Genomic DNA, 22,168 nt, shown 5'->3' on the forward strand with positions numbered 1-22,168 from the left:
CCCTAAATCCCACATAAGGGTAGACCTTTAGATAATATATCCTAAAATCTTTTTTCTTTCTCTCTTTTTGTCTTACTATTTATATTTCCATGAAAAATAAGTCTTAGGTCGTCCAATGTACATGTAATTATTTTCTCTTGAGTACTACTAAGAATAAAGTGGCATACTTGTAGTCTTATAAATTTTCTGACATGCTGTGCTAAAATACACAGTAATTACCAATGTGGTCTGACACACAATAGTAGACTCCTAAAAAGAACACTAGCACGAAAGAGAAATTCCAAGCTAAGCAAAGTGTAAGTCAAGAGATGACAAACACATTAATGACCTGTAACACAACTGGTAAAATCTAGAAATACACATCTAATTTATGTCTTTGTAATTCTTGAGTTGTCAGTAAAAATGTCACATCTGCAATGATGGGATGGTGTATTGAATAACCACTATAGTAAAGTAAAAGTGAAATCGTTCAGTCGTGTCCAACTCTTTGAGACCCCATGGACTACAGCCTACCACGCTCCTCCGTCCATGGGATTTTCCAGGCAAGAGTACTGGAGTGGGTCGCCATTTCTTTCTCCAGAAACTGATCTCTAAAACTGTCAATAAATCAGTGTTACAGAGCTTCAGGGGAAGAAGAGACCTTGGTGAGAATGTAGTTAGTCCCCTCAAACTATGACAACAGTTAAGGACAGAGAAAAAAATGTAATGAGATCATATACTTGATTTCTAGAAAGTAGTAAACAATCAATATATACTGATACCATGGCAGAACCCAGGCTTGATTTCCTATTTAGTACTCTTCCCATGCCTCAAAGAAAAAAAAAAATTTTTTTAGTCTATCCATGGATTGGAAAACTCATAAACTCCTGAATATAGGTTTTAATTGCTGATACCTTAACCAGAGAAACTGTGAAGGGCAGGAAAATTTATAAGTAATTCTTGTTTAATGATGCCTATTTTGTTTAATATGCCTACATATTTTCATCCCAAACCTGCCAAACCACAACAGACACTGTAGACACACACATAAACATAAATACGGCATAATACACTTATGGCTAAATAATTTTACACTTCTAAAAATTATTTAAAATGTACAGAATAGTCTTAGTGAAGAAAAGAAGCCAAAAAAGGAGACACAGATTTAAAGATATTAGTGACTTGACACAGTAATGTTAGAAAGTCAGAGTGGAAAGATCCAACGTTCTGAGCACTGTTATCTACAGGAACCTCAGGTTTTCTGCATCAGTGAGTAAGAGCCCCTACTCCTGCTCCCTCCCAACCCACATCTTCAAGTGCTACCCAACTTCCTGTCTAGAGTTCTCCAAAGTCTCCCAGCAAACTTAGTTACTCAGAGAATGTTCTATGCCCCTCCAAAATCAACACTTACATTCTCTAGAAAAAAACTTTGGAAAAAACATCTCATTTAAATCCTTTCATCATGGAAAAGGCAAGCACCAGCTGGTTTTAAGACAGGCTTTTTGAAAATTTCATGAGATGAATCTTTAGAATACATAGGCCCTCTAGAACAAAAACACTGAAAAGACAGCCAGACACTACCAAAATTTTTCAAAAAAATAGAAGTCAACTATGTCTGAGTATATATCCAAGTAAGCATTTTCTAGTATCTGTTTTGATTGAAGGATAAACATCTTCTTTCCTTTTTTTTTTTTTGCTTTAAGAGCTCCCTTACCAATTAACTCTTATCATCCTTAAAAAAAATAGACAGTGACCAACTTCCGACTGCATCTAAATATTTTTATTTCTTTACCAAAACCCTTGATTCTGCTTTATATCCTCCTTATTTCTGATTTTTAAAAATTCTTGCCTCTCTCTAGTTTAAAGCTGGCCCAAGATTACTTTTAGCATATGGCTGCATGCATGGACACATGCGGCCAAATCTCTAAACTTACTTTCCCTCTCAGTCACAGACATCTCCACTTGAAAATCCCCAGCAAGAACTTATTTGGTTGTTTTGTTAGATTCTATTCTTTCCCTTCTACACAAAGTCGGGTTAGGATTCCTAGACTTAATTATTTTAAAAGGGCCAAATTCTGAGGGATGGTGATAAAGGCACCTGCTTGGCTGATAGTGTTGCTCTAGACTTGATATTAGAGGTCAGTTGGGTCAGCGCTTCTGCCTGAGTCTGTGCTCCCTCCCTTCAGCTGCCCTTTCCAAACCTCTGCAGCTCAATACCTGTTGGCAGTGCTGGTGTTGCTGCTCCCGCTGCTGTGTTTCTGCACCCGACTCAACCTCCGTGGGGGCTTTGAATGCTGCAGCCGGGGGCTTGGCATGGAGGGGAAGGTTGAGGCGTAGCCATGTTCACACTCTAAACAAATGGCAAGAAAAAAAGAGGAAGAGGTAAGATGGTAAGAGGAATATACCTAAATTCCTGGATCTACAGATCTCTAGTCCTTTAAGTAACAGGTTGCTGAAAACAGACAAGAAAAAGAGGTAAATTTTTTCCATTCTTTCTGATTGGAATATAAGATTCCCAGTCCTTGCCTGGTCATCAATCCTGTGACATTATATACAGACCCAACTCACACTTGGAAGGTGTACTAACACCTCCTCTAAACCAAGGAACTTCTCCCTCCTCTTCAAAATCCTTTTCTCCAAGAATTCTTGACTTAAACACCTTCATTTCTGAGACCAATTACCATTCACCTAAATTATTTCGTTTCAAAATCCCTTTTGGTATAACTGTACCCCTTCAAGGTGTCTCTCTAAGCCCCACATTTTTGTGTACTTCAAACAATTCAATCACCTCGTTCTAGGAAGGCATTTTCTCACAACACCATAATTTTGAGGGGTTGCACTCAGCACCCCAATCTCTTTACATCGCCCTTAATCTCTGTTCCTAAGGAAATCCCAGTGCATCCTATTTGGATGTGCAGAGGTCACTTCCTCACAGGTACCTGTCCACCTCCCTGCTCTTCAGCAGGCATCCCCGGTCCGGGCTCTGGGTCCGGTCTCCCCCACCCCGACACGCATTCCTCCCGCCCCCTCCTCCGGTTCTTCGTGTTCTCTTTCCTCCCGGGTCCTCAAATCACCTCCACTCTCAACACTCCTCCCCTTTCCTCCCCTCCCGTCCACCTCCACTCAGGGCAGCCTCAGGTTCCAGCCTGACGCCTCCTCAGTCTCCGCAGGATACAGTGTCCTCCCCTGCTCCCCATCCTGAACATACACACACCCACAGGTGCCCCTCACACACATGCACACGAACTGCCTCATGTACCCCTTCATTCACATGTTCACTCCCTCTCACATGCTCCCCCTTCACGCAGGCACAATTCTGACACACGCACCTCCCTTACCCCACCCTCCTCACACACGCACCCCTCCTCACACACGCACTTCCCTCACATGTAACTCCTCCTCACACGCACTTCCCTCACACACACACCCCTCCTCACACGCACCCTTCTCACACACGCACACCCCTCTTCACACGCATCCCCTCCTCACACGCGTCCCTTTCTCAAACACGCAATCCCCTCACACACAGTCCCTCCTCACACACGCACCCCCCCTCCTTGCAACGCACCCCCGTCTCACACAAGCACCCCCTCCTCACAGACACTTCTCCTTACACACACACCCCTCACACCAGCCGCACCGCACTCCCCGCGCGGAAGAGGAGTGCGCGGGTTCAGGCAGTGGCAGAGGTGGTGGCGTCCAGCCGTTACCTCGGTCCCGGCGCTCCAAAAACTCCGCAGCCTCCAGCAGGCGCTGCACGTTGATCATCCGCACCTGCTCCATGGGCACCGCGGGCGGCAACCCGGGCCTCTCCGCGCTCCCTTCCCCAGCCAACAGGAGGCGCCGCAAGCGGCTACAGTCCGGCACCGCCCCGGGACATGTGCGGCGGGCCGGCGGGCCAGCCCCGCCGCGGCTCGGCGCGCTCTCCGCCGCCCCCACCACCCCAGCTGCCCAGGCCACCCCGCCGCACCCCGCGGCTCCGCTGGCAACCCGCGCGGGGTTTGTTTACCTCTCCGCGCGAGCACGGGGGAGGGGCGGGGGCAGTACCGCGACCCGCCCCCTCCCGCCCCTTCCTCTGTCTCCTGGGAAATGTAGTCCCGCCCTGCCCACTGCTCGCCGGGATTCGTAGTACGCACGACGCTTTAGTGCGCCTGCGCCTTACCAAATTCCGCAATGGCCGCCGGGAAACGTAGTCCGTTTGATTTTCTGCCTCCCAGGTGGAAAGACCAAGAGGTTTTCTGGGCTTTGCTTCTTGGAGGGAAGGATTTGAATGACTGTGGGTCTACTCCCGGGGAACCCTTTTCTCAATGACTCCTGGAAGGTGCCCAGGAGCTGAAGCATGTAGTTCCACAGTGCCCCGCTCCAGTTCTCCATCTACTACCACTTTCTCCTGGAACTTCCGCGCCTTGGTTACCCTATCTGCAGAATAGATACTTGAAAAGCCAAAAATCCCAGCTGAGGAACACGAGATGATCCCATCAGAGGCAGAGAGAGCTCCCATAGGCCCTTCTTCACTTCATAGTTCACAAAGAGGTAGTGTTTTGTTTTTTAACCTTATTTTTAAAAATTCCTTTCCCCTGCCTCAATTCAGCCCCTCAATCGTGATTTTGGAGACTGGCAAACCTCCCTGGTGCTGCAACTGAGAGAGACAGTTCGGTCGCTAAGTGATTTGGTGCTGGAGTAACACAGGGCTCAGTTAAAATCCTGGCCCTTCTACTTACACTAACTCTGTGGACTTTTCAGACCTCATGTGCCTCGCGTCTATATCAGATGTAATGACTCCATTTATCCAAACACTGAGGGCCTGACATGTACCAGGCACTGTACTAGGCATAACATGTACAGTAACAGATGAAATAGACATGGGCCTTGCTCTCAAGGAGCGTATAGTCAGCAGGGCTTATTGTGACAATTAAAGGAAATAATACCAGAAGTTAGTACGTGGCGCTCAATAAATGGAAGCTATGATGATCGTTTCTCTCATGTTCTCCTCCACAGAGAGGGAACTGAAAGCAGAGGCTTAAAATTGCAGGACCACATTAAAAGACTGCCAATGACTGCCCACACCCAACCCTAGCCCCACCCCCACACAGTGTCTTTCCGAGTCCTCAAAGTCTAGACCAGAGTTTGTCAACCTCAGCATTACCGATATTTGGGGTGAATAATTCCTAATTGGGGGAGGGATGGGGTTGGTGGAGACCTGTGCATTGAAGGATATTCAGCGGCATCCCTGGCCTCTACCCACTAGATGCCAGCAGCACACCACCAACTCAGGTATGACAATCAAAAATGTCTCCAGACATTGCCAAAAGCCTCTTGGGGCACAGATCACCTCTGATTGATAATCTCTGGTCTAGGGCAAAGAAAGGCAAGAAGATCATAACTGTTGAAAGCTCTAGAAGCAACCTAGGAATTGTGTAAACATCCATAACTTTCCCCACCCTCATTATTTTATCCTGCCCATGGACATCCAGAGTAACAGGAAGCTCTTGGTGAGGGGAGAATTTCCCCTTCCCTGTGGTCATTCCAGTGGCTACTGCAGAAAATACCATCTCAGAATGAAAATGTTATTCTCGAAAATGTCATGGGCTTCATGCTGCATTCTAATATTCTCTCCCCCTTTTTTCCCCCCAAAGTGAACAAGATTTCCAGTGAGGTCAAAAGCTGCAAAATTCTGCCAACCTTTTAAAATATTACACTTGGCACCACATTTAAGAACCAAATAGATGTTCGATCAAATACACGGAGACCCAAAATGAGAGATGTTCACAAGCTACAAGATATTTTTTTTTAAAGGCGTTGAAACAGGAACTGTTCTTTTTCAGCTGTTAGCTAGGTTGCTTCAGATCTGGGCTTTCCCATTGGGTGTCGGTAACAACCACCCTTCATTCAACAAGGGACATGTTGGATAGGGGGAGAAAGGGATTATTTAAAAGAAAATACCTATTCACTCAGAACATCTGTAAGTTGAGGGTAGAAATTCTTAGGTGGAAAGTTTCTACCACTTGCAAAACCACTTTAAGCTTTAGATCCTAAATTGCTAAGGGCTACCGCAGGAACTTAAAAGAGGTAGTTTTATAACAAATAAAATTCTACCCTATGGGAGGTAAACCTTGTGACATGCAATCAAGGAAAAAAGTACAGACTGAAAATACACATGGGTTCAAGATGGGTTTAAATCCACACATCATAAGCCCTAGCAGGTTATTAAGAGAAAGCAGGATGCTTGGTGCACATGCCTGACCTTTCACAGTTGACCTCCAGATGAATTAACCAACCTTTCTTTTAAAGCTATGGCCAAGACGGAGTGGAGGAGATGGAAAGTAGTGTGAGAATCACCAAAAAGCTACCTGCATATGCTGAAAAAGAGATGTGGTGATGGTGGGCAGTGTTAAGCACTGGTTTCTGTACAAAAATATCCAGCCTCTTCTAACAGCAGTTGAAGGTGCCACTTCCTTCATCCTGCTCCAGCTGACTCCCAGAGTTGTTGCGTGGATAGTGGCCACAAGGGCCTCCTACAGCACAAAGCTTGGGGCTCTAGCCTAGAAAAGGATGTCACTCACAAACCATCCTAAGCACCAGCCCAGCCTGTGGGAACCCAGAGGCAGCCATGGCTTCTCTTTTGCAGATAAATCCAAATTGCACTACAAATGCAAATGGGGAAACTGAGGAAAAGCAGGGCTTCTAAAGTCTACTGACAAAAGAACCTGGAATCTTACTCATAGTCTCTGGTTCTTCTGTCCTCTCCCTCAAGGAAGTATCTCACTCAGGGGAGTCTCATTTGATGGTGGAAAAAGTCCTCCAGAGTCCCCCAGCCCTATAACAAACACAGCCTGGATGGGGACAGTGTGCCTTCTGGAGGAAGCAGGCAAAGTCTCCATTCTTAGGGGTCCTTTCCCTGAACGGTTTACTCAAGGTAAATTTTCAGAGCCCTATTGCAGATTCATGAACAGAGGAGGAGCCTGATCTGTGTTACATCCCTTCTGCAGACAGAAAAGAGGAAAAGAGGGGAAGGGGCCCTGAGGTTAAGGTACAAGTCACTATTAGTGCGAAGTCACTATTAGTGACACCTGGTGCTTAAGTGAACTTCCTTGAAACTGCAGTGTTTACTGTGCCGGGCACTTTTTCCCAAAATTATCCTTAAGGGTGGTGGGGGGGCGGTGGGGGGCGGGGGGGGGGGCTTCAAATAAACAAGGTTGGGAACAAGGGTGAGTCCTGAGCTCCTAAATAAGAATCATAAGAGTTATACATCTTTCTATCCCCTACCCCAGAGTGGCAACCGCAGCGTCCTCCTGGCCTCTCCCCTCGGAGCCCAGAAACGTGAAGAGCAGCAGAAAACCTTTTCTTCTGCCGAGTGAGTCAGCCTTGCCTAACTTCATGCGTAAGCTCTCCTCGAGTCAGCGGCAGCTCAGAGCTGCGGGTCTGTGTGCAGCCGAGATAAATTTGGGTCTAGAAGGGATGACGTAATGCTAAATCCGAGAGGTGGCTGCCGCCTCCCAGGGCTCCAGTCGCCAGGGCTGCCGGCTGACATCCCAACCACACGGAAAAGCACCACGACCCAGGTGCCTGAGCTGGGGAGAAAGGGAAAGAAAGGACATGGGGGTGGGAGGAAATGGCAGGGGGAGGCAGCGATACTCTGAGATCGCTGAATCTGGAAGTTTGTTGTTTTTTAACTTTGGTTTTCTGGTGAGATTAGGACACTGGCAGAGGCTCAAACAGCTGCACTTGACTTCCATCCTGGCCTATGTCTTCTCTCTTAGAAGGGCTTCTTACATTTTATTAAATGGCCCTTATTACAGCAGCCTATTTAGGGGATTATAATGAATGTGTTAATCTCTGGAATGTCCTTTTCCTTCTTTTTTTGCATTAACGTGGGTCCAAGAAGAGATCTGCATTGCAGGACTTAATTAATATGCACACACAAAATTCTTGCTTACCCTGGATCACTTCACTTGAGGCTGCAACTGATGGAAGATCTTGCTTGGGCCATCCCAAATGAATATCCCTCCAAATAACATTTCATGGTTTTTTTTTCATAGAAGTTTGTATCATTAAGCTTATTCTGCAATCCAGCCTCCATTTTTCAGATGAAAAAACTGAGGCTCAGAGAGGTATGGTAACATACCAAGGCCACACAGCTATCTATCAAACTGATAGAGCAAGGGTTAAGATTCAGTCCTCCAGACTCTCATCCAGTGCTGTCTACCCATCTCCCTAATTCTTTTTCTAGTTGATCTGTGGTTTTAGGAATAAACAGATAAATAAAGTAGATTACATTATATGGTCTTTTAAATTTTATGGAGCCCCAAGGATTAATCCTCTCAATATCAAGATCGAGTTATATTCCAAGGGGATCCAAAGCCTGTTCTGTTTTGTTTTTTGTTCAAAGGTCTTAGGAAAAGGAAAAATCAACTCCTCTGCTGGTGATGACCACAGACCATGGGCCCAGCCACACTACCTCATTTTAATTAGAAGACCAGCACAGGTAAAATCTCTGTTGTATGGAAGTAGCTTCCTTCATTAGGAATGTCTCCTGAATACTTTTTTCAAATGACATTTCATCTTGTGTTGCTGTGGTCATGTATTATTCTCCTTAATTTCTGATTACAATCCTCTATACTGATAGATTTTGTGACTTTCAGCCATCTCTGGCATATATATCCTGGTCAACCATTGTATGTTGTTCTTTAAAAGACTGCTCATTCCATGAGTGAATATTTTATTCAGAATGTTGCATCCACATTCAAAAGCCAGAATGCACAGTAATTTTTTGTTGCACTTATCAGGTTTTGGAGGTAATGACCTAGTCTTTCAAAGTTAGATGCAACTTGATTTTAAAGCCTTAAAAAAAAAAAAAAGAAAAGAAAAAAAGATTACCAGAGGCCTTCCCCTGCTGTTAAGAGGATGGCCCACATTCTTACACAGCCCTGGGTAACCCTCTCTCCCTTGGCAGAAGCCTGCCTACAGTAGCCCTGCCTCCACCCCTTGACATCACCACTCCCTTCCAAGCAGCAGAAACTTGTGGCGGTCACTCTTAGGGCCCAGCCAGACCCTGGATACATCCAGCCTTGCTATCTTGTGGCTGTTTTCAGCTTCAGGTACAATAGTTAGAATAAAACACCAGGCCCTTGCTTGCCCAAGGACGTGTGTGATCTCACCATCTCTTCCAACTCCAGCAAGCTGATTCCAGGATTCTGGGATTCTCCAGAGATCCAAGAATAACATGCCTCCATTTGCCTATAGCTGCTGCATAATAAGAGCCAACTATGTGTGTGGTGCCACTCGTACAGTCAATTCATTTAATCCTCAACATATTCTGAGATTCCTGTTTCCCATTCGAGGCCCAGAAAGGTTAAGTGATTTGCCCAAAGTCATACAGGTAGCGAACAGATTCAAACCTGGATTTCCTAACTCTTGGACCCCATAGAGTACATCAGGGTATGTTTTGTCAGACAAGGTCAAACAAAGTTGGTTAAGGCAATGGCCTCAATCAGGATAATACCATCCACCTGGAGGCTTTGGAAATGTGTAGAAGTGTCTTTCTTGAGTGTCACCATGACTTGGGAGTTCTACTGACATTTAGTGAGTAGGAACCAAGGATGTTAAATCCAGCAGTATTCCAGATTAATCTGCTCAAGAGGAACTGTCTCATCAATAGTACCATTGTTGATAAGCACTAGGTCAGAGGGTTAAAGGCAGAGAACTCATCGTTTGTTCAACAAATATTTCTTAAGCCTCTGTTACCTGCTGCACACTAACCTAGATGCCAAAGAGAACAAAGGATAAAACTACTTGTGGTCTCTGTCCTCAAAGTGCTTGCATTCTAGCCTGACAGACCAATGATAAGCAAGTAAAAGCATTGTAAATTGTGATAAGTAGAAATAAGGGATAAATAATAAATGAGGGGGAGGATGGTTTAGGTGGATGGAGGGATCAGGGCAATCACAGGGGTGTTTGGCCAGCGCCTCAGACTTTCATAAGCACATAGGTCACCTGAGAATCATGCTAAAATGGAGTTTTGGGTTCAGCAGTTCTGGGGTGGCACCTGGGAGACCCATTTCTGACAAGGTCCTAGGAGACACCAAGGCTATCCATCTTCAGACCACATTCATGCCAAACTGTAAGGGTGATGGCCATGCAGGGATTTGGGATTTTATTCTCAGTGAGACAGGAAGGAAACTATTGAAGGGCTTTAACCAAGTAAATGATATGAACCCAGTTCTATTTACGATCACCCTGGCTTCCTAGATCTCCACGGAGGAGAGGAAGAGGTTGGACCAACGCCGTTCGACCAGAACCAGCTGGCCCTCGCTAGTAAGGTGGCAGCCAGGGCCTAAAGCTCATCTGTGTGGCTCACACTTGCCAGGCACGGGCCAGACCAGTTTCCCTACAAGCTCAGGCGCCTTCGGGAAACCTAGTAGAGTCTGACAGGGTGTGGATTCACACCCCGACACCCGAGCATGCAGAGCCTCAGGAGCCCTACTGGTTGGGTGAGTTCCCCAGGGGGTGCTAGGCCAGGTGGTACTGCAAGGGCAAGCAGAACACCCTCAGCCAGTGCCTTGCAGAACAAGGGCCCTGTCTGCTTTGGTGTCGACGCCTGAAGAACCCCAGAGGCTCTGGCTGTCCTCTCTCTGTTCTAGGATGCGTGGGAAGTAAAGGGACTCACTCCAGGGAGGCTTCCCCAAGGGGACCCTCAGCTTCAGCTCCAAACATTCCACTTTCCATGTCTTGCCTCTTGCTCTCTGACACTTCTCTAAGAGCCCTGAAGTCTCCTAGGAAGAAGCTGGTTTTGAGTCTCAGCCCCACTTTTTGTTAGCAGGTAGCCTTGGGAAAGTTAGCTTGCCTTGCTAAGGCTAAGGCTTTCCTCATCTGTAAAATGAGGATAATGATAGCACCCTCCTATTACATGAATGTCAGGATTTAATATAAAGCACTTGGCATTGTGCTAGTGCATAGTAACTGCTCATTAAAAAGGCACCATTATCACTGTTCCTTTGGAAAACAGAGACAATACACTTGTCAGCAGCAACCCGCCCCCACCCTGGGGACAGGCTATCAGACTCCCAGGAAACAGGCAAGTATTATTTATTGATTTCTATTTGTCTGTCACTTGCACTGGAATATAGAACTCGACCTGGAGATCATACACATTGCACTCTGGAAGCACCAAGCTCCTCACAGGTGTTAGAAATTACGTGTTGTATTGAGCTAAACTTTACAGCTGGTGGAAAAAAGCAAATAAAGTTGTATGCAAGGCACTCAGAATCTTGGGAGTCAAGAAATATAGTAGAGATGGTCAGGTATGGTTGAAGTAAGAAGGAGATAGCACAGGATTGTACAGTAGTTCTGGGCCCCTGTAGAAATAAAAACAAAGGCTCACACTTGCCACTCTTGATCAGAAACAGAGCGGCCCTGGGCATGCCCTCCATTTTAATACAGTGGTATTAAAATGGTCCCAAACCATCTTTATTCAAGTATACTTGCAATGGCAATAAAAATACAGAGTAAAATATCTCAAATAACAGGTAATCCAAATCCCCTTTTATTAGCTTTAAACGTCCCAATCTTTCTCTCCCTCAGGACACTGTGTTTATCTTTCTAATTTTGCTATGTTTATATTTCCTCAGCAGACACTGTAGTTGGATATTAGAGAGATGGGGCCAAAGGCACGTTCGATGGGACAGCAGGCATGGTAGAAACATTGGTATGGACAATCCTCCAAGTGCAGAGTGCCCCAATCTGTAAGGAACTAAGAATGGACTGTGTTTATTTACAAGGTTGCTTACCCAGTACTTGATTTCCTAGGCTTGGGCAGCTTAAAAAAGGGCGCGGGGGAGAGTCAGATCTGTAAAAATTATAAGGATAAACACCAAACACAAAGGATTTTAAACATCAGGCTGGGGGATGGCAGGGTACATGGAGGGAGGAGAGAGACTATTCTCTCTCTTTTTTTCTTTTTGAAGCCCAGTATAAATTTTTGTTCTATCTGTAATGATGACTAGAACCAAAGACACAAAGCCCATGTCAGATGCAATCCACATTGTTGAGGTTTACTTTAAGACAAGTGAAACTTCTAAAATCTGGCACTGGAATAGAGTTTAAGTCCATGATGGCAGGGACTGTATCTCTGGGCCCTAGCACAAAGCCTGACATAAAGCAGTGTGTATACCTTAAATACCAGCTTGATGAATGGATGGATGAACAGACTCACAAAACACATTTAGGGAGAATTCCGGGCATGCAACATAATTCCACATTTTATAAAATTATTTGCCATGCAGGCCTTTTAAAAGAGAGGGTCACTAACCTAAATTAAAAAAAAAAAAAAGAGAGAGAGATCCTATTTACATATATTTCCTGGAGATGTATTGCTCAAAATGAGGGTCACCTGAACTTTCAAAATATTTCACAAGCGAGGGGCCCAGCAGAGCATTCTGCCAAGATGAGGAAGCAAAGAAGGAACCTCCAGCTCAGACGGGTGGTGGCAAATGCCCATTCGTTTTGGCCAGAGAGATCAAGTCAGCTGCTGACAGTTTTAACACCTCCAGCCAGGCCACTCAGGGACAACAGTATCAGAGAAAATGACTTCCCTTTAGTTTAGCACAAGAGTCAGAGAGCAGGTGTCGCTCCCGTTGGAATCAAAGCTTCTCGCCAGTGGAGCCAGAACTCCACCCTCCACCCCCAGAGGGAGGCCCCTCTGGGAAGACCTGAATGCCTCCTCCTCAGTTAAGGCTGGAGAGCCGTCCAATCACTGTCATCACCTTTGGGTTCCACCCACTCCCCCTACCATAGATGTATAAGAAAATATTTTTTCTAAATGGTGAATTCAAATTATCTTCATTTTGAAAGACTATTGAGAATGTTGCAATGACCTTTGCAATAACCGGACACACCCTGCGATCAGTAAACCAGGGTTGAGAATTGCTGACTTTATGAGCACCTGACCTGTATAACAAAAGCCCAGTTTGGGGCTCTGCCTGGGACCCATTCTCACATCAGGCAGGACTTGCTTCTGCCTCTGCTGTGTCATCTTGGGCAAGCCACTGTCCTTTTCTGGGCCTCAGCCTCCCCATCTGTATAGTGAGGATGATGGAAGCTCTGTGACCTCTGGGGCTTTTTCTGGCATTGATGTTCTGTCTTACCACCTTGCCTCCTTCAAAAACACAACTGAAAGGGAATGGAAGGAAGAATGGCAAAGGGAAGAGAACTACTGGTTCAGAAGGCCAGGCTACCGTAAACCTCCCCTCATTTCTGCCTGCTGAAAATGGCTTTCTTCATTCTGCAGGAAGATTCCCATTTTTTGCTGGGTTATTGCCTTTTATACTTCTTTTTCTGTCTCTCTCTCTTTTTTAACTCAAAAGTCACGAAACCATAACTCACCTCCCCAAAAGGGGTCATTTGGAAGCCAGAGCTGTCAGGGGTTAGGTGTGTCATGCCTGGCATACTGGTGGTATCTAAGTGAGGACCAGCCCAGTGCAACCATGTGCTTCTCCTCCAGAAACCCAGTTTAAATCAATATTTATCCAACTGTATTTATAGAAAGTGGTGGTGGTAGGGAAGAGGGGGTGGGGTGGGGAGGCAGGGGGATCTAAAACAGAACAAGCCACAATGACTGATGCAAATCTTTGTGGCCAATTCGTTTCTGCAGGGCCAGGCTTTTTTTTAAAAAAGGCAAAAGACTCAGCTTTTGATGAACCTGCTGTTGGCCCCAGTACCATAGCAACAGCCCCAAGTCCTCTAATATGTCCAGAGGACAGACTTGGAAGAGCAGCGCGAAGGGGGTGGTGTTTCCTAGGAGCCTAAACTTGAGTTAGGGCCAGGAGAGTTGAACAACTCTGAAAAACGAAGACAAAAAAGAAAAAAAAAAAACCCCTCTCTGGTTGGCTCTTCTGTCTCCAGCTTCGTTTCTAAACCTTTTCTAAGCAGGGTGTGTGTAGGAAGACCTTAGACAATCAACAAGGTGTTACAAACACCCGCTCTGCTTCCGGTTGTTGGGCCACCTCAAGCCAGTCATTTCACCTCTCTGGACTTCATTCCTTGACTGGAAAATGCATACACGCATATATGGTTATATAAAACTGCAGGCTCAGTCCAATCAGAGGCCTCGCTTCAAAACTCAGCTCCACCATTACTATGTGATCTTTGGGCAAGTTACTCAGTTACCCTCTCTGTAAAATGGGAGCAATTAAAGTACATACACATGCTATGTGGTGGTTGTGAAGTTTGGGAGGAGATAACACGTCTTTAGCCCCATGTTTTACCAAGTATATTCAGTGCCCAGTAAATGGTTGCCAGTGTTGGTATCACGCAGAGCGATTAGTTGCTGCTGCTGCAATGCTGACACCCTCTTCACTTCCTTCAGTTCTACCTCCAGATTTTGCCAGCCATTCTCAGATGAAAATCTCCATTTCTAAGTGTGCCAAATAGGAGAGTGTTTTGGTCAAAGAGGGCAGGTAGGTGAGCAGGTCTTGTTCTGTCTTGGATCTGATAGAGCTTCTTTTCCCCCACCAAACCATGAATGACTCAATTCAGCTTCTCTAACTTTGTAAGGTCCAGATGCTTTTCCTGGGTCCCCTCCACAGGGTACCCAGTCCCTGGGAGCTCTGGGACTCTGAAAGCTACAACAGTATCCCCAAAAGTCCACTTCTGGCATTTAGCAATGGGCAGAGATCAAAAAGAGTTGAATCTGGGGAGCATAATTTAGGCTATAGAGGAAACAGAAGCCTAAGTTAAGAATGCTCTTTATACAACTTCACCAAAAACAAATACCTCACTCCACTCCCATCATAAATCAACTTACAGAGTTTTCAGTGGGGGGGAAAGCAATTGCACATCGTAAAGGCTCAATACATAATTTGGGGAATGAATGAATGAATGAATCGTAAGATGCTTGCCATGCAGAAATGTGATCTACATAAACACTAGTTGCTATCAAAGCCCTCAATTTTAGCATAATTTGCTCTGTAAACAAATAACTGATCCATCTGCAGGGTCACAGCTGATGCAGTTTCAGCTCTCCGGGCCTGACCTACCATCTCTGTATAGGCCCTGATCTTTAAAGCCCAGGAGCAGTCTGCATTGATTATGGGAGACATCTTCCCTCCTTGGAAGAGATCAGTTATTTCCAACTCCAAGTCTTCAGAAAGTCTATCATGTGTCCTTTCTGCCTTCAAAACTGATCACTGTGTCATAGCCAGTAAATGACAATCCAAGCAATCAAGGGATGTGTATTAATTGTCTCGTGTATGTCCAGTGTTATGCAATGGTGACATATACTGAAATACTGTTGAGTGATCTTTTCCCTTAAGATGCTAATCGTCTCCCTGTGAGGATAAAGCTAATGTACAGCAAGCAAGTAGAGCATTGCTGATTATCAAAGCTCAGAGAAGTGACTACTTATTGAGCACCTACTATATTCCAGGTACTTTAAATGAAGTGCCTCAGTTAGTTGTTCAGCAGTGGCAGGAGGCTGATGCTATGGTTATCCTCATTTGACAAAAAAAGAAATGAAACCTCAGGTTAGGCAACTTGTGCCCAAGGCCACACAGCCAGTAAGTAGTGAAGGAGTAACTTGGGCCCTGCTCTGGGTGACTGTAAAGCTTTCATTCTCTCATTCATTCCCTGACTTGAGAAATATCCAGGGGAGGCTTCCTGGAAGAGGTGGGATCTGACCTCGGCTTTGAAGCTAGGTTAGACACAGATAATCTCAGGAGAGTAAGAGAATGAGGGCATGCTAGACAGAGGAAAGAGTCTGAGTCAAGCACAGAGGGATGACTGTAAAGGCTGCTTGTTGGTGGACCTGCTGGACGGGAGTAGAGGAGATTAAGTTGGGAAGGCAGGGTGGGGCCAAATGACACCATACAGCCACAGCTTACTCTGTCAGCAGGCAGAGGCTGTTCTTTGGCCTGTCCATGCCCCTAGGAAAGCACCTCACCGTCCAACCCAGGTAATGCACTCCAGAGAGCCACCCAAGGCTTCTACTCCCATTTAATCATTCTTTTCTATCTTAAGCATTGCCCCCAAGCCACCTTCCCTAGACACTGGGAAGCCCTCTTGTGTCCTGTAGATTCCGCTTGCCTGCTCAACAACTTTTATGCACAGAACACCCCTTTGTGAATTAATTTCTTTTTCTCTTTCGTTTTTCACCTTTTCCAAAACAGGAAGTAAATTTTTTTTCAACTGGTCAGTCCTAAATTGCTACCCCTTCACTGGACCCTATGTCAGGTTATTTACATATAATTTCTGAATTTGTGATAACAGGGTCACAGTATCCATAATTAATATTTCTGGAGGCTTTTAATTTGAGGTTCTTAGGGAGGAAGTTGGAAGTTTGGGAGAATGTACTTGCATCTTCTAGGGAATCCTTGCCTTGCACAGAGCAGTCAGTGCTGAGTGACTCAATTTGAACACCCCAAGAAAACTCATCATATATACTAAGAATAACTCACCACTGTGGACACACTTGGTGAGCTCTCCTAGTACGGAAACCTCAACGAGGCCATGAAAAGCAGTTCTGGTGACAATGGAAAATAAGGCAAGCTCCTGCCAAGTAAGTACTTTTTTGCACACAGTAAAAGCGGAACGTGTGAACTCGTGACCAGGGCCTATCGGTGCATTTCGAGAATGTCTCACAGAACCCGAAACGGAGAATTGAGGTTCAATACCCTTCTCGGGGTGAAGAGCGTCCCTTTAAGGAGGGATTGAACCAGCTGGCCGCACTACAGCTCCCAGAGATTTTCTGGCTTGCCTCCAGGCTCCACCCCCCAGTCTCTGGCCTCAGCAACGCATGACGTCATGGGAAGCTGAGGCTGCCGATTGGCTGAGCGATGCTGCTAGGTCAAGTCCAGTCAGAGGAAAGAAGTTTGTCTCCATGTGGAAACCATGTGTCTCTCGCTGGGAGGGGGAAGTGGTGGAGGCGGAGAAACTGAGATCAAGTGATTACAGGAGAACTGTCTGAAATGAAAGCGAGGAGGTTGTGCACCTGAGCCGGCCAGTATTGTCGTTTGCAGTAGTGACCTAAAACCAGAAACAAACCTTACCCAACAAACAAACCTTGAGTCCCGCCACCATCATAAAAATAAACAGCTAGGGTCCTTGCTTCCTTCCAAAAACCAGGGAGGGACCTGAGAAATGTTGGAATCCTATCGGAACGCCTAGATTCCCCTCCCTCCCCTAACGACTGAATGATGTAAGCGTTTCGGGGCTCTGAAGCAAAACAAGCCCCGCGCGCGCGGAGGAACCCTCAGTGCCCGAGCCCGGCGCACGCACGACCCGCCCCCACACTCGCGTTATTGCTGTGCACACGCGGACCGCCGTGACGCGCGGGCATTGTGTGCATCGAGCAGAAAACAACCGCGAGCGCCGCCAGCGCGAAGAAGCACCCCCGATTAAATGAGGCAGATGTAGGGCCCGTTGTTTCCGTACGGGGAGACCTAGACCCGGGCCGGAGCGGAGGCGAGAGTGGGGAAAATAAAGTGGCCCCCGTGGGCCGCTCCAGTTTGCAAAGGAGATAATAGAAGGCCCTGTGGACGGTCGCCCCATAGTTTGCTGCAGGTCCCCCTCGCCTGCGTGAGCTCGTGGGGAGGGGGCTAGGGCCTAGAACAGGGTCCCCACTCTCGGGGAAATCTGGGGGCCGCTGGCATCACGTCATGCTGAGCCAAACAGCGGCTGCGAAAAGAGGCAAGAGAGCTAAAAATACTCCAGCGGGGAGCCGGCCGGAGGAGGAGGGCAGCCGGGCCGAGGGGCTGATTTTGCACACGAAGTTGAGGGCGCCCAGGTTCCCGAGCCCCTCTCGGGGGGTGGCAGCGCGGACGCCTCGGTAAGGGGACCGGGAGGAAGCCCCTTGGCTTGCACGGTCCCCGGAGCCCGGCTCCACTACCTCTGGCCCGCCCCGTGCGGGGCAGTCCGGCCCGGCGCGCCCGGCCCTTTGCTTACGTGACTGGTGGCCACGCCGGAGCCCCGGCACCGGGTAAACAAGGAGGTGGCGGCGGCCGAGGCGGTCGGGGAGCGAGGGTGGGGGCGGCGAGGTGGGGAACAGAGGTCTCCGATTGTCTGCGAGTGCGAGGGGCGGGGGGCGCGGGACGCGGAGGAAGCTCCAGCAGCTTCTCGTACACCCCTCTGTAGAGGGGACCGGGCGGGGGCAAACCAGGTTTGCCACTCACTGCCAAGGTGCCCTTTTTGGGTGCACCCCCCCGCCAAAGCCGGCGCCACGGGACAGACTCGGGGGAATGGGGGACCCGGGCGAGGGGGGGTGGATAGAGTAAGAAATCACGCCCCTCCCCCTCCAACAAAAGCAAACACACCAAACAAAACCATGTCTTCACCCACCTCCCCACCAGCTCTGACCCTACAGGCGAAGGCATACTGCCCCCCACCCCACACCCGGAATAATCGCAAACTGATTCGGCTGCAACCGCCGGCGATGCGCCTTTCTCGTAACCCAGGCACCCCGAGAAAACAGGGACAGAAGAAAAGAAAAGAACGCACCACCAACCTCCCAACACAAATCCTTGTTTTTGCCTTAAGCTACTGCACGATTTCGCTGCCATCACGCGGTTACTTTAACCCCGAAGGCCTGGGGTGTCGGTCAGCTAGGGTGTTTTTGTGTTTGAGGATTGTTGTGTTTGGGAGGGGGGTAGGTTGCAAGACTTGACACGTTGCAATCGGACCATTTTTCTCCCTTTCTTTCTCTCACCCCCCCCCCTCTTTTTCTCTCATCTCATTGATCTTCCTACTTGCTCGGACAGATTAAACAGCTAGCTTTTCTCTAGTCTGTGGCCTGTCCGCCTCGGCCCCTTCCTCCTCGCAGCTATTATTTGTGAGAACCGTGCTGGAGACGCCGCACTCGCGTGCCCCCGTTAGGGCGCTGAGGCGACGGCGTGGGGAGGATTGGGGGACCCAGGCAAAAATGAAACAAACAAATACAAAAAAGGAGGCCAGGCCGGGGTGGGGCTCCCAGCACCCCCCCCCCCGCCCGCAACCATCTCTCTCCACCTGAATCTGGGGTGGGGGTTGGGGGAGCAGTAGAAAGCCACCAGGAAGGCATCTGCCTTCCTCGCCCAGCGCGCTCACTCGGGAGCCGTATCCCGGAAAATAAAGAAACAGCACATAACACCCCACACCTTCTTCCACAACTATTGTTTCCTGCGAGATCCCAAAGTTTCCTTCTCGCTGAGTCCCCCTCGCCAAGTTTCCCGGGCGCAGCACCGCGGGTCCCGGGCGAGCTGCTGGCGGTGCTTGGTTTTGCCGGCCTGTTTCTTTGGGGGGGGGGGAGGAGTCGGGGGCAGGGGCACCTAGGGCAGCAGAGGCGCAGGGGCACTGTCTGCGTGGACGCGATGGCCTGAGCCCAGCCTTGCAGCGAGAAGAGAGGAAAAGGCAAAGTAGACAGGAGGAAGAAGCAGAGCCGAGCCAGCCGGAGCCCACGCCGTGGAGGGCTGTTTGCTTGTTGTTATCGTTGTCGTGTGTCTATGTGTTTTCTTTCTGGAACCGCCGAGCTCTGCCTACAGTTTCCAACTTTCGTCTTGTAATCCCCACCCCACCCAGGAACGAGCGACGGAAAAACAACACTTGTCTGCCCGAGAAGGCTCCGGGGGAAAAAAAAAGGGAGAGAGGAAAAAAAAAAAAAAGTAAGAAACGCGACCTCGAAGAGATGAGCTCTCGGCTCAGTTGTCAGCAAACAACAACACTCCCCCGCTCCTCGGCCCAGCGGTTCTCCCACCCTCCCGGAGACGGACAGACTGACGCACCGACAGCACCCCCCACCCCCACCCCCCCGCCTACCCCCTGCTCGTCTTTGTTACATCTTTAGCAGCTTTGTGCGTGCGTGTCCTTTCTCCGGTGTCATCGGCTTTACTGCCGAGGGCTAGATGTGAGTGTGTTGGGGAGAGGGGGGCTAAGCAAGCGTCAGGGGTCGCCCAAGTGGGCGAGGAAGAAAGAGCCCGGCGCCGAAGAGGAGCCAGGGCCCCCAAACTTACTTTTGTTTTCTTTCTCGATCTGCTCCAGGTAGCTGGCGGCCTCGAGCAGAATCTGCACGTTCTGCAGAAAAGTGTTGATGTGCTTCTCCATCGAGTTCTCGCTGGTGTTGAAAATGTCCGAGAAGGGGCACCTGAGCTTGGCCCCCGCGGGCTCCTCCGGCTGGGCCGGGGGCTGGGGCGCGGTCACGGCCGGGGGCGCGGCGGGGGCCAGCCCCGCGCCCTCGCAGCGCGCCTCCTTGCGCGGCCGCCCGCGTTTGCCCATGGAGGGACCGCGGGGTCCGCCGAGCTCGTCCTCTTTCGGGGCTGCGCGGCCCGGCCAAGCTCCGGGCCCCGGGGGAAAGCCGGCTGGCTGGAGCGAAGAAGGCGCCGAGGCGAGAAGGCGACCTGACTTCCCGAGCCTCGCTGCGTGCTGTTGTGTGTTTGAGTGTGTGTGAGTGTGTGTCGGTCTCGCTGTGGGTCTGTGTGTATGGGAGATTGAATGAACCTACAGGACAGACGGAGGCGCTCTGGCGCCTGGGTCCTAGTGCGAGCCAGTCGCCATCGGACTGGTCAAAATGAAAGGCGGAGACAAGCGAGGCAGGGACCGCCCCCTGCCAGTCCTGGCATACTACCCTGCCTCTCCCCAATCTTATCACATTGTAGAGCGTAGTATTTAAACCCAAATGGAAAAAATACTCGAGGGCTCTGAGCGTACCCACAGAAAAACAAACTATTAAACTGTTGTTCTTTTACTTCACGTGAAAATAATACCAATGCCTGGCACCACATACTAGATTCCAACGGTAGCTGCTATGACTTAAAAAATAAAAGTCCAGTCCAAAAAAATCATACACGTTACCTCAAGTTCTCTCCCCTCAATAGACACACTCCTACATACACACACACACACGTACACGCACACGCACACACACAGAGGCACAGGCATCTGCCTTCACAGGGCCGAATGAAATCCCCAGGCCACCAAATCCCAGTTACAAATTTACTCACTCTTTCTTTCTCCCTTCCAATGCAGAGTTATTTTCCGGGAAGGGGGAGGAGATGGAAGCGTCTCTCCCCACACTCCTCTTCCCAGCCTTAGTCCAGCTGTGCAAAGCTCACAGTAGGGAGCCTCCACACCTGGCTCTCTTTTATTTTATTTGGCAGAAAGGAGGACGTGGCAGCCCAGGAACTTCCCACCCCTACCGTGGCTGAATTCCACCTTTTGGTTCTGAAGACCCCTACCCTAGGCAACACTGTTCCATTGCCAGTGCAGACCATTCAGGGTCTGCAGGAACCATGGATGCTTTCCAGGCCTGGGAAGTGTGGTGGCAGTCAGGGCCCTTGGGGAATGCCATAGAGAGGCATTCAAGCCCCAGCTCTGCTGCACACAGACTGGACTGTGAGTGTGCCTGGGCAAGTCCCCTAACCTCTCTCAGCCTGTTTCCCCATCCATGAAACCTCTGATAAGATTCATGAGTTGATTAAATTATATCTGCAGTCAGCACGCTCATAGTATGATCTTTTTCTTCCAATACAGACCCAGATAAGAACCTGAGTCCCCTACTTGGCAGCTGAAAGGAGAAATAAGTTATAGGAAACAAGACTCTTCTGCACTTTGTTGAAAAACATCTGTGCAATAAGCCTATCTAAATATTGTTGCCTTGCAAGGTCTCCTGGAGGTTTCCTCCAGGGAAACCATTTATACAGAAGACACAGTGAATGCTGCCCCCTGGAGTTGTGCAACCCAGCCACTCTGCTTAGAGACAGCTTCACACACACTTGTCAGGAAGACTTTTCCTGGAAATGGAAACTTTTGGAAAAAAGGAGAGAAAGTGTGTTTCTTTGTAAAAAACACTATATATGTATGTAAAATAAATTCATGCACCCTCATTGAAGTCTTGTGTATTTTTAGACTTCAATAACCTGCTGCTGAATCAGTATTTGGCATTTTAAAGCCGATATATTCACATTTTGGACCATAATATAATCATACTACACAGATTCCCTGCTCATCTTCCATCTTGATTGATCTCTGCATCCTTTAGCTAGGGTAGAGAAGAAGCTCCTAAAAGGTGTGAGATAAAAGTTCACCTTCACTGGTGGCTCATTCCCTGGTAAGGAATCTGCCTGCAGTGCAGGAGACCTGGGTTCGATCCCTGGGTTGGGACAATTCCCTGGAGAAGGGAATGGAAACTCATTCCAGTATTCTTGGCTGGAGAATTCCATGGACAGAGGAG

General features: G+C 48.3%; 1 protein-coding gene across 2 annotated transcripts in view; it reads right to left on the bottom strand.

Annotated features, from left to right (window-relative positions):
* The window catches only part of MXI1 (MAX interactor 1, dimerization protein), a 94,577-nt gene extending 73,973 nt beyond the window's left edge, over nt 1–20,604 (bottom strand). Inside the window, exons 1-2 of one of the 2 annotated variants that reach the window (XM_018041346.1) lie at nt 3,690–3,971; nt 2,197–2,329 (exon numbers count right to left, since the gene is read on the bottom strand). In XM_018041346.1, the coding sequence (XP_017896835.1) occupies nt 2,197–2,329; nt 3,690–3,762 (206 nt within the window). In that variant the 5' untranslated portion in view covers nt 3,763–3,971. Of the gene's footprint in view, nt 1–2,196; nt 2,330–3,689; nt 3,972–19,952 lie in introns of those variants that run through there. The other variant, XM_018041345.1, reaches the window with a different exon arrangement.

The sequence above is a fragment of the Capra hircus genome, chromosome 26, assembly GCF_001704415.2.
Source record: "Capra hircus breed San Clemente chromosome 26, ASM170441v1, whole genome shotgun sequence".
In the NCBI taxonomy this organism is placed as follows: Eukaryota; Metazoa; Chordata; class Mammalia; order Artiodactyla; family Bovidae; genus Capra; species Capra hircus.